The 11994-nt window shown below is 48.9% G+C and overlaps 1 protein-coding gene across 1 annotated transcript in view; it reads right to left on the reverse strand.

The window, feature by feature from the left end:
• The window catches only part of VPS37B (VPS37B subunit of ESCRT-I), a 25779-nt gene extending 14266 nt beyond the window's left edge, over nt 1–11513 (reverse strand). The window contains exon 1 of the mRNA XM_059140032.1: nt 11342–11513. Within this exon, the coding sequence (XP_058996015.1) occupies nt 11342–11452 (111 nt within the window). The 5' untranslated portion in view covers nt 11453–11513. The remainder of the gene's footprint in view (nt 1–11341) is intronic.
• Between the last annotated feature and the right edge of the window lie 481 nt (nt 11514–11994).

Raw genomic sequence — 11994 nt, forward strand, 5'->3', positions numbered from 1 at the left:
CTTAAAATACATCATGATATAAACTTTCCAACACCTGAGTCAAGAATTCAGTTTAGTGGATAAAACTTACTCTCACGTGACTAAAATTATTCATCTTCTCTTCACTATGAGAAAATACTATATTAATAGTGGGATTTTTTTTTTCTTTTTAGTCCAGGGGTAGAAGAGAAAGGGATCAAATAAGAATCAGTTGGGGCGCCTGGGTGGCTCAGTGGGTTAAAGCCTCTGCCTTCGGCTCCGGTCATGATCCCAAGGTCCTGGGATCGAGTCCTACATCAGACTGTCTGCTCAGCAGGGAGCCTGCTTCCTCCTCTCTCTCTCTCTGCCTGCCTCTCTGCCTACTTGTGATCTCTGTCAAATAAATAAATAAAATCTTTTAAAATAAATAAATAAATAAAAATTTAAAAAAAGAAGAAGAATCAGTTACTCTGAAATTATTCTACTTAAATTTCATAACAAAAAAAGACCAGCAATGTTATCTCCTATAGGGAATTTGATGTTCTAACTAAAAACAAAAACAAAAAAGCAAATAAAAACCAAAACTGCCTACTTAAGACTTAAAATATCAACTTAAAAAAATGATTGGGGTGCCTAGGTGGCTCAGTGGGTTAAAGCCTCTGCCTTCAGCTCAGGTCATGATCCCACGGTCCTGGGATTGAGCCCCACATCAGGCTCTCTGTGGGGAGCCTGCTTCCTCCTCTCTCTCTACCTGCCTCTCTGCCTACTTGTGATCTCTGTCAAATAAATAAATAAAAATCTTAAAAAAAAAAAAAAAGAAAAAATGATCAACAGATTTATGTTCAAAGAGGTTAATCACAATATAAAGTAGGATTACAAAAAAAAAAAAAAAAAAGAAAAGAAAGAAAGAAAAAGCACCTAATATCCAATAAGGGAATAGTCACATAAATTAGGACATATCCACATGATCAAGTATCAAGCAGCCATTAAACACACGGTCATGGGGACCTGGGTGGCTCAGTCAGTTAAGTGTCTACCTTCGGCTCTGGCCATGATCTCAGGGTCCCAGGATTGCATGTGCTCCCGCTCAATTTAAAATGCTAAAAACGAAGCAAAACAAAACAACAACAGCAAAAAAACAGTCATATAATATTCTGATAAAAAATAAGAAAATGAGGCCCCTGGCTGTCTCAGTTGGTGGAGCATGTAAGTCTTGACCTCAGGGTCATGAGTTCAAGCCCTACACTGGGTACTTAAAAAAATGATGAAAAAGAAAAAAAGGACATAAAAATAAGAAAATGCCCAGAGTATAACTTCAGGTTAAAACACACACACACCCCAAACAAAAAACTCTCTATACAGAATAATCCCAGTGGGAGAAAAGTAGGAAACAAAACAAAACAAAACCATATAAAATGTCAACAGTATTTCTCTCTGGGTGGTATTACACGTGATTATGTTTTTCCTCCTTATAATTTTCTGCATTTTTAAATTTTTCTATAATAAACACAAAACCCATTTTTAAAGATTTGATCACCTGGAAGCAGAAACCTGACCGACTACCTACTCAAGAAAACGAAAATAAGCTCCCGTCTACCGCACGCTCCCTGCGCTCTCCGGCGCAGTGTGTGAAAGCAGGCCCGCCCGGAGACACAGAGCCGGTGCTGGGAATACCAAGCAACCCCAGCTCCGTGTGTGAAGCGGCAGTACCCGTGGGCACTGGGAGCAGATGGCACATTTATCCCCTACAGAAGCACTTGCCAAGGCGAGCCCCAGGGAAGCAGCCCCACGAAGTTCCACGAGCAAGTCTGGGAAACGCTGCGTGGTCTGGCCCTCTGGCTTTACCACACACCCAGGCGGTAGGGACCAAACAAAGCAAAGCAAAACCGAAACCTCTTAGCCCTGGTTTTCCAAACTGGGAACTCCTGATTCACCATGGAACTCCTCTCCATGCGACCACCACGACGTGCCCAGAATTAGCGCCCGAGGATGGCCAAGGGAAGTGCCGCCCCGAAGCCAACAGCCGCCGCACCTTATGAAAACGGCCGCGGGGCCCTGGGCTCGTGGTTAATCCTCCTGCCGGACATTTCGGAAGGGTAATGGGGCCCAGGGTTTCCTAGCAACCCAAATCCCATCTTGAGCCAATACGCTTAAGAACCGACCTTATATTTTTCATGAGGCTTTTTATAACGTTTGCCTCCTCCTTATCATTTATTTCCGGATGGTGTTACCAGCTCTGTTAGTTTTTCCCTATACCCTTCAAAAATCCGCCACTGACAGAGAAACCATATGACCAAATGTGTTCCTGTTTGAAGGAGGTACAAAACAGGACTCCCAGGCCCTCCGAGGAGCCTGGTGGAGCCCGAGTCGGTGATTTTGGCTGTCGCGGAGCTCTGTTATCAACCAGGTTGCAGCCTTCCGGCTGATCTCCTTGCTTTCTGGTCTTCTCCCCTCAAATCCACCCCCGCCTCCACCATCAGGGCTGCTGGAACCATCCATTTAAGTCCCAACTATGACTCCCGTGGCTCCCTCTGCCAAGAGGATCAAGCCGCCTGGTCTCACAGGTGACTTGATCCTCTCTGGTCTCTTCCCTGCCCTGCCCTGCCCTGACCTTCCAGCGCGGCCGGAATAGTCCTGTCGTGCACCCCTCTCCAGGCTTTTCCTCCGTCTGTTCCAGGTGTCTCCCCCCATGCCTGGAAGGCCTTCTCCCTCATTAACTGTTAACTCTCCCGTTGAGTCACAGCTCACGAGTCACCTCCTCCAGGAAACATTCTCTACGGAGCTCCCCCACCCCCACAAAGGCCCGCTGGGTCCCCTCCCACTGGGGTCCCATCAGCACGGTTTCACCCACCCAATGTCTGGGAAGACTGACTTTTGCACACTGCGCAATCCTAAAAGAGAAAAGTGAAGTGCCTTCGTGGTTTCCCATCCCCAAGGTGCTCCGTAAAGGCTGAGTAATGAATGAACCTGCTGGGCCGCAGCTGCGCTCACGCGAATGACAGCTGCGGTGATCAGCGCTCCCTCTGTCCCTCTGCCACCCCAGGCACCGGGCAACGGACAGGAATAGAACCTCGAGATGCCACTCTTGGTGGCACCAGCTTTGGTGATAATGAAGGATCAGATTTGAAGGAAACATTAACTAGGACACTGTTTGTACGGCAACAAGCTAGTCAAATATCTGCTTTTCACACCAACTCCTTGGCAGAGTAATGAACAATATTCCTCATAATTCTGTGAGAAATGCTTTTTCTTTCTTTTCTTTTTTTTTTTTTTTAAGAAATGCTTTCAAAAGCTTTCTCTTGACATACTGCAACACAATCTGTGACAACACAGCCCCATCCGCCTCCCTGCTTTCATCCTTTCCCTAGGAACCAACTCTAGGAACAACTCTCCTGCCTTTTACTCCTAGGTAAGGCAGTTTTCCCTAATAATGACGGAATCTGAAAAACCCACACAGCAGAGGGGTAACAAACCAACTCTTGTCTCGGCACGTTCAGAGTCAGTGATCACATACGTGAACAGCGGCTGACACACAAGGCGTTTACAGAAAACCCTGCACTGCACATTGGGCATAATCCCCACAGCAACATTCTGCTACAAATACTGTGAAAAAGCCAAATACAGATCTTCCCTCATTGACAATAGAGTTACATCCTGATAAACCTATCATAAAAAATATCATTAAGTCATCCAAAGGGGCATGTGCACCCAAATGTTTATAGCAGCAATGTCCACAACAGCCAAACTATGGAAAGAACCTAGATGTCCATCAACAGAGGAGTGGATGAAGAAGATGTGGATACTACATAGAGAAGATGTGGATACACACACTGGAATACTTTGCAGCCATCAAAAGAAATGAAATCTTGCCATTTGCAATGATGTGGATGGAACTAGAGGGTATTATGCTGAGCGAAATAAGTCAATCAGAGAAAGACATTTATCACATGCTCTCCCTGATATGAGGAAGTTGAGAGGCAACGTGGGGGACTTGGGGGGCAGGAAAAGAATAAATGAAACAAGATGGGATTGGGAAGGAGACAAATCTTAAGAGACTCTCAATGTCACAAAACAATCTGAGCGTTGCCAGGGGGAGGAGGGTAGGGAGAGGGCGGTTGCGTTATGGACAATCGGAAGGGTATGTGCTATGGTGAGTGCCGTGAAGTGTGTCAACCTGGCGATTCACAGACTGGTATCCCTGGGGCAAATAATACATTATATGTTAATAAAAAAAAATTTTTAAAACGTATCACGAAGTCAAAAATGTATTTAATATGACTAACCTAGCAAATACACCATACTTACCCTAGACCACCTTAATTGTGCTCAGAACACTGACGTGAGCAAAACCACCTATGACATAGCCTTTTTAAGATTTTATTTATTACTTTTTAAATTTAACTAAGCTCCATGCCCAACATGGGGCTTGACCTCACAACCCTGAGACTAAGAGTCGCATGCTCTACGGACTGACCCAAAGCAGCGCCCAAACATGAGCCTGTTTTATAAGGAAGTGTTGACGATCCCATTTAACTTCCTGACTACTGCACTGAGAGGGACAAACAGAAGGGCCGCGCAGGTGGCGGTCAGTGTACTGGTAGTGGACCCTCGTGATGAGGTAGCTGATGGGGGGTGGGGGGCGGCAGCCACTACCCAGCATCACAGGAGAGGATGGGACCATGGCTCGTGAGCCAGCAACAAAACAAACTCAAAATTACAAGTACGGGCGTGCCTGGGTGGCTCAGGGGGTTGAGCCTCTGCCTTCGGCTCAGGTCATGATCTCAGTGTCCTGGGTTCGAGCCCCGCATCGGGCTCTCTGCTGTGGGGAGCCTGCTTCCCCTCTCTCTCTCTGCCTGCCTCTCTGCCTACTTGTGATCTCTGTCTGTCAAATAAATAAAATCTTTTTTAAAAATTCCAATATGCTTCCTACCGAATGCATATCACTTTCACACCCTCGTCAAGTCCAACAGTCGCCAGGCTGAACCAGCGCGAGGCAGGGTTGTGTACAAACAACAGCAGTGACTTAGCTCGAGAGCACATCAGTTCTGCTTGACAGATGAGGCTCAAACCGTTCCGTCTGCTTCCAGGTTCCTCTTTCGACTCGTCTGCTACGGTCGGCACAAACACTGTAACAGGATGTCGGCCTGCCCATAAAACACCAGCCTCGTTTCTTCCTGGGCTTCTCCCAGCCCAAAAGTTACTCCTGGTAGACTTTCAAACTTTTAGATTCTTCCCGGAGGAAGTGGGCCCCAAACCTATATGTCCACCGACCGCTCCTAAGCTCTAGAGCTGTATTTCCAGCTGCCGCCAGAGGTGCCACGACCCGGTGCTCGTGCCCCGCACTCTCGGGCCGCAGGGTCTTAGGAAGCCCCGCCCCTGACCCCCTTACTCATGTCCACCTGCGGCCAGTCAGCTCCACTCACCTGGCAGCACCTACATGCCAAGGACACAAAGACACACAGGATGAAATGGAGCCCCCAGACTAGCCAGGGACACAAGAAAGTCAATGAGACAAAATGTGTGACAAGCACCATGGAAGAGGCATACGAAGGAGCGAAGAGACGGTGCCGTGCGTCTGTAACTGAGGAGGCAGGGGAGCATGTGGGGGGCAAAGCTGGTGAGGCGGGAATCCTGCCTTCCAGAGCCCCAGCTCCAACCCTGGATGCTTCTTTCCTGAATTTCCACTTCCAAGCGGCCTTTCCTGAACCTTCCTGCACTCACCCCGCCAGTACTCTGCTGCCAAGTTAGCCCCCTGAAGTGCACGTCTGATCACCGTGCTCTTGGGCTCCGCAAAGTCATGGAAACTCACTGCTACCACACTACAGGCCTCCCACTCCCCCCGCCGGCCCACGCCCCTACCATCTCCCTGATGTTGGGAGACCTCATCTGGCAGAGGAGATGCAACTCACCACTCAGGAAGCCTGTCCCATGCTTTCCGGCTGTCACTTCCTCCTGATGCCCCGTATTTCTCCCTCAGAACCCGACTTAGAGAAGTAAATACCTAACTCAAGACCCTGGCGGGGGTGGACAGGGCTGCCCGGGATGGAGCACAGAGGGGGCTTTCACCGGGCTGACAGCGCGGACTCCCTGCACCGGCTGCCGGGACAGAGACACCCCTTGTGTTATTCTACGCCCGCGCAGAGGTGTTACTGGATCTGATCGTTTACCTTCTTAAATCTTACCCACCTATCGAAATCCATCTCTGGCACTAGGGAGCTAACTACTGGAGCCAGAGGACCTCTTCACTCGCCCTTCAATATCATCTACAATTCTCACGGGACCCTTCTTCTTAGGCTTTTAAAAAAATTGTGATAAAATATAAAATATTCCATTTTAGCCATTTTCAAGTGCCGCTTTTCGGTATGTCCACGCTGCTGGGCTGCCACCATCACTGTCCATCGTCATCGTGCTCATCTTCTGGAACTCAAACTCCCCACCGCTCATTCTCTCTTGCGCTGTATCTGTGTACTCGGTTTCTTCCCCAAATTATAATATGGGGATTATGATGCCCTACTCACGTTTCCATCTTTAAAATGCCTCGCATGCAGTAAGTGCCCCACAGCTGAGGAACTGAAGTGCGATCTTCTTGAAATGGCAGCAAGAATATGAAGCCTTTTTGTTTTAGCAGTAACGGCTGATAACAGCTTCCCGAGCACTCACTGTGCTTGGTGCCATACTAAGCGTCTTAAACACTCATCTCATGCACCCAATCAGCCCGATGAAGCAGGTCACTGCTGCCATCCCTTTTATTTGCAAACTCCACTTGGGAAGACAGTCCCTGCCCAAGGTCCGCAGCTAGTATCAAAAGTCAGTCCTGCTCTATACCACACCCACTGCCCTTTCAATCGAGGCACAGGTAGGACAGAGCAATTATGTAAGTGATTTCACCTAAGCCAGCCAGCCTAAGAATTCTGAATCTTTTTTGTTTTTTTTTTAATTTTTTATTATTTTTTTAAAAGATGTTATTTATTTATTTGACAGAGAGAGACACACAGAGAGAGGGAACACAAGCAGGGGGAGTGGGAGAGGGAGAAGCAGGCCTCCCGCCCAGCAGGGAGCCTGATTTGGGGCTCAATCCCAGGACCCGGGGATCATGACCTGAGCCGAAGGCAGACACTTAATGACTGAGCCAGCCAGACACCTCCTGAATCTCTCTCAAGAGGGCTGGCCTTTACAGATGCCCCCTCTGTGCCAAGTACAACCTTCACCTGCCATTCCACGGGGCCTCACAACACCCACATAGTTACTACCCTCACTTGACAGTGGAGGAACCAAGCACAGAGAATTTAAGTAACTGAGAGAAGGTCATCACACAACTCTCAGCTATGCTCTTTCCATAAAACCTTTTTTTTTTAAGACTTTGTTTATTTGAGAGGGAGAGTGCACCCAAGTGGAGGGGAGGGGCAGAGAGAGAGGGAGAAGCAGGCTTCCTGGGGACGCTGGGATCACAACCTGAGCTGCAGGCAGACACTTAACTGACTGAGAAACCCAAGAGCCCCTCCACAAAATCGTAATGTCTCCTTCAAAAACACTGAATTTCAGAAAACAATCTCAGGCACAGTAATTTTTTACTCAAGAGTGAACATAATAAGTCGATGGAAGAGAAGACTCCAATGTAAAAGCTGCAGCCTTTCGACACAATGACTGCACAACGTGAACAGAAACTCTAGTAGCAGATACTCCAAGAGTTTAAATCTTAACTTCCAAAAACCAGTCCCACCAGCGCTCGGCGTGTTGAGGAAACAGTCCCTGGGTTTAAAGCAAGGTCAGTACTTTTCAATGAGCCATTATGATTCACGCAGGAGCTTTGCAACCCCACACAAATCACACCAGAACACGCCTTAGGGAAACAGCTTCTCCCAGACCAGACTCTTTCCACAAAACAATCTGTTTTTCAGCCTCTCAGTGTTTCTGCATGTGGCATGTTCACTTGCCAAAGGAACACAGATCCTGGTTTTGAACCTTAGTTAGGTGGAATTATTAGTTAACGCCAACCAATCAACATTTCCTCAGAAGTACACTGAGTGACCCAAAGAGGTGCGGTTTAGCTGCCTAATCCCCTAAGCGACAGTTCCTTTTAAGGGAGTGCCCTGTAAGTCCAACAGGGTTAATGTGGACGGAGAGAGAAAGGCACATTCCACTGCCATGTAAAAATAACTTTAAATAAAAATAAAATGTGTGTGTATGAAACGTCAGCCCACAGGAAAGGAAAGAGCAGAGATCACTGGAGATGGCATGACATTCAGGGAACTGCAGAACGGGCAGGAGGAACAGGAAAAGATAAACACAGGGACACTGGAAAGGAGACCGTCTAGAGCTCCGACATGATTTTAATGTCTTGAGCTGTGCTAAAGTGCACACACCCCAATTAAAACAATGTAAGGGAAGTATAATGCCCAGCTGTGCTCAGACCTAACAGTGAATGCCTTCGAAACCGAGCCACGCTTGCCAGTCGCCACAAAATATCCCCTCAGGCTTGAAGAAGTCTTACTCTACAATTTAAAACACTTCCTTCTGCCAATTAAAAAAAAAAAAAAGCCTTTGGTTCAGGTTAAGAGATTCTACGCTTGAAAAAGGCCTTTTCCATTCACGGTCTCTTCCTAGACCTACTGGGATACATAATCGTTTTGATGACAGAAAGGTAAGACGTTTCTTAAGCTACTGGCAAATAAAAATTTACTTAACATTCTTGAACTAAGACCCTATTAACTTGTCAGGATGATCTGTTATATTAATGGCCGTCAGCACCTTTCTAAAACAATGAATTAGCTGATTATTAGTGACTGCAATTACTCTTTATTGAGCACTAACTACATGCTGTGTTAACGTGCACTATCTCCCATAATCCCGTCAACTCTACTAGTCCTCTCCCAACAGATGCTCAGAGAGGTGGATTAACTTGCCTGAAATCACACAGCTGGGAAGTGGCCACATCCAGCCTAGAATATTTGATTCCAAAGTCTGTAAATTCCCTTTGGTCAGGAGAGGACAGTTCACAGAGTATTTTCTTCTGTGTCTCACAACCACCCCGAATAAAAGCCAATAAGCCGATGCATAACACTAATTCCTGAGTCAAAGTACCATGGCCAAAATTTTAGTTCTTCATGTTATACCTGTTCCTTACAGAAACATGCCACATGTGACCACAGGAACAGGATTTGCTAAGTGTGACTGTAGCTAGGTGAGCTGCTTGGCTCACGTTTGATCTTCTGGATCAGTTTCCTTGTTTTAAAAGCACTACACCCCGAAGAAAAACTGCTGCTGAGTAAGTTAACTTGAACTATGTGATTATGAGGTCTGATCAAGTGCAGTTATTTATATAGGATATTCTGGAAGGATGGTTACCTCTACTTAAGAAAAAAAAAAAAAAGCCCATCAAAAATGTTCTGCTGGATTAATTTGCCTTTCTCTTTACGTAATAATCTCCAGTTTCTTGAGTAGAGGAAACAAGAGATGCTCTCCCTAACAGCCTCGGAGTCAGGAGAATTACTCGACTCTCTCCACAATCTTCCCTCCGCTACAAGGCCGGTTATTTCTATTACGGTAGAATATAATCAGTCTAACTACACCAATATAAATACAGTATTCTGTTCTTACTGAAACAGAAGAGTCCCACAGCAAAACAACTTGTAGGTGGTATTACACATTACAAAAACATACCTGCCGTTTTATTATTAAACTAGAAAGATGCCTGCTGACATACAACAAAAGGTCTCCCAGCAACTGAAGAGCAGAGAAACTAGGCAAAGACTTTACTTCTTTAGAGACATGAAACTCTTTCAGTCAAGAAAGATGGATTTTGTCACTTATTATTCTCTAAAATGGAAAGTGCCACATGGAGACCATAAATGAGGGAAACCACATCTCGGAGCAACGTTCTATGTGCCAAGTTACAAAGCCCGTGAATACAAGGGGTGTATTAATGGAGAGACTGATACCATCTTACTACAGTGGCCTCTCTGTAGCTCAGGACAATAATCTGTTGAGGGTTTTCCAGTGATTTTGAATGTGCAACCTCCACACAAGCCCCCTTTTAAGGAAGCTGGCTCAGTGCTGAACAATCCCTCTTCGGAAAGAAAGCCAAAAGCCCCCACTTGGGCTTCTGGGTGAGAGGCTCAGCCCTGTAGGCGTGGGAAGGCTCAGACTTTGTAGACAAAGAAGGAGGGGTGGTAAATAGGCTGGGGAGAGCTGGGATCAGCCTGTGTCCACCTGCCTGGACGAGACCCAGACCCACAGGATGGGACATTCTGAGAAAGAGTCCAAAAAGGCTGGGAAAAGGAGAGACACACAGTGCAAATCCAAGCGTGAAGCCAGTTGCCCTGGAGAGCAAACCACGCCGCCAAGAGATGCAGTGAGATAACCAGAAACAGGGTGACATATGCCTTTTGGAGGCTGGGAAGGACCTCGACTATTGAAGAGGCGGGGATTGGCTGTCAGCCCCCCAACCCCGGGTTTATCTTCTCCCCCCAAAAAATAGCTCCAGGAACACTCACGGGCCCCAGCAGGGTAAGACACTGGGGCAAAGCCACCACACTAGATTCCCATATTCCCTTCTTTCACAGGAAGGGGCAACTTTGTGGAGCAAGGGATTTCTGCTCCCACCCACCAGACCAAGGAGAACCCCCTCGGGCGGCTCTGCTAGGGCCACTTCCAAACGAAGGCGGACCCCCTACAAACCCTCCAACACTCGGGAGCTCTTAGATACCGGGACCCCTCAAATCTTAACCTGGCTAAGACCACGGCCTCGAGCCTCCCACAACCTCAGAGACCCTGCCCAATCCTAAAGTCCATCTCAGAACTACCGTCCAGACTCGGCTACAGAGAGCCTCACCGCCCCCCCCCCCAACAACATCCTGGAAATGGCAAGCCGGCTAGTCCGCTCACCCCCTGAAAACCTATTCGCAGACCCCAGTTCCTGCTGCAGTCCGCCTGCACCTCTCAAGCCTCTCGTGAAGCCCCCGAACCCCTCCCCAGACCTAGTCCTCGGCCCCCTCCCTCCGGTCCCAGTCACCCCTTAGTCCTCCACGACAGTCCCCTCCACCTTCTATCACCCAGTCTCATCCCCCTAATTCCCTCCTCGTCCCACCGGACTCGGCCACGGCCCCCCGAGTGCCCTAATGCCCGTTCCAGCCTCGGCGCCTCAAAGCCTCGCCCCGAAGCCGGTCAGCCCTCGAGCCCCGTCTCAGGGCGCTCCCCACACCCCGCTCGGCCCCAGCTCCGACCCCGTCTCCAGCCCTCCCATTCCTCGTCGCAGTCCCTTCGACCCAACTCGAGGCACCGCGGTCGCCCCCGCCTCGGGCCACCTCCAGCCCGCCGCGGGCCCCCGACCCCGCACGCCCCTCCGGGGGGCGCCGCCGCCGCCGCGCGCCCCTGCCCAGCTCACCTCCTCCATCTTCTGCACCATCTCCGTCAGCTGTCCCTCGTCCTCCAGCAGCTCGTTGAGCTGCATCAGCGACAACCCGGCAAACCGGGCTTCGCTCCCAGCGCCCGCCATCCCCGCGTCTCAGCCGCCGCCGCAGCTCCGGCCGCCAGGCTCCGCCGACCGGAAGCACCGCCCTCAAGGCCCGCCCCCGGCGGCGGTGGGGGGAGGGACGTGACGCCAGCTCGGGATCATGACGTCATCACCGCGCGGGCGGGCGGACGTGACGTAGAAGGCGGGGCCCGGGACGAGACGCAACGCTGGGCTGAGCCCAGAAAGGTTGGGGGTTTCTAGAGGGGGAGAAAGGAGCTGTGGATGGATTTGTGACGCAGCGAGAAGCAGTAATGATGTCACGGCGGCGCAGGAGAAGGCGTAGTGATGACATAGAGCCTTTTTCCTCAAGGAAAAGAACTGTCTAGATCCAAAGAAAGCAGGCAACGGGAAAGAAGTTACTGCAGCCTAAGCCTGGCCTGCCTTGGGGAATCCCAAAAGGGCATTTTTATGGGAAAGCAACTTTAGATGCCTTCGGTTCCTCAGAACTGTGGAGCTGCCACGTCATTTCTTGAGCAAAGACTGAGGCCTTTTACGTGGATTAAGCTTTGGGCGTACAGTTCTGA

This window comes from Mustela lutreola, chromosome 11 (genome assembly GCF_030435805.1).
Source record: "Mustela lutreola isolate mMusLut2 chromosome 11, mMusLut2.pri, whole genome shotgun sequence".
Lineage (NCBI taxonomy): Eukaryota > Metazoa > Chordata > Mammalia > Carnivora > Mustelidae > Mustela > Mustela lutreola.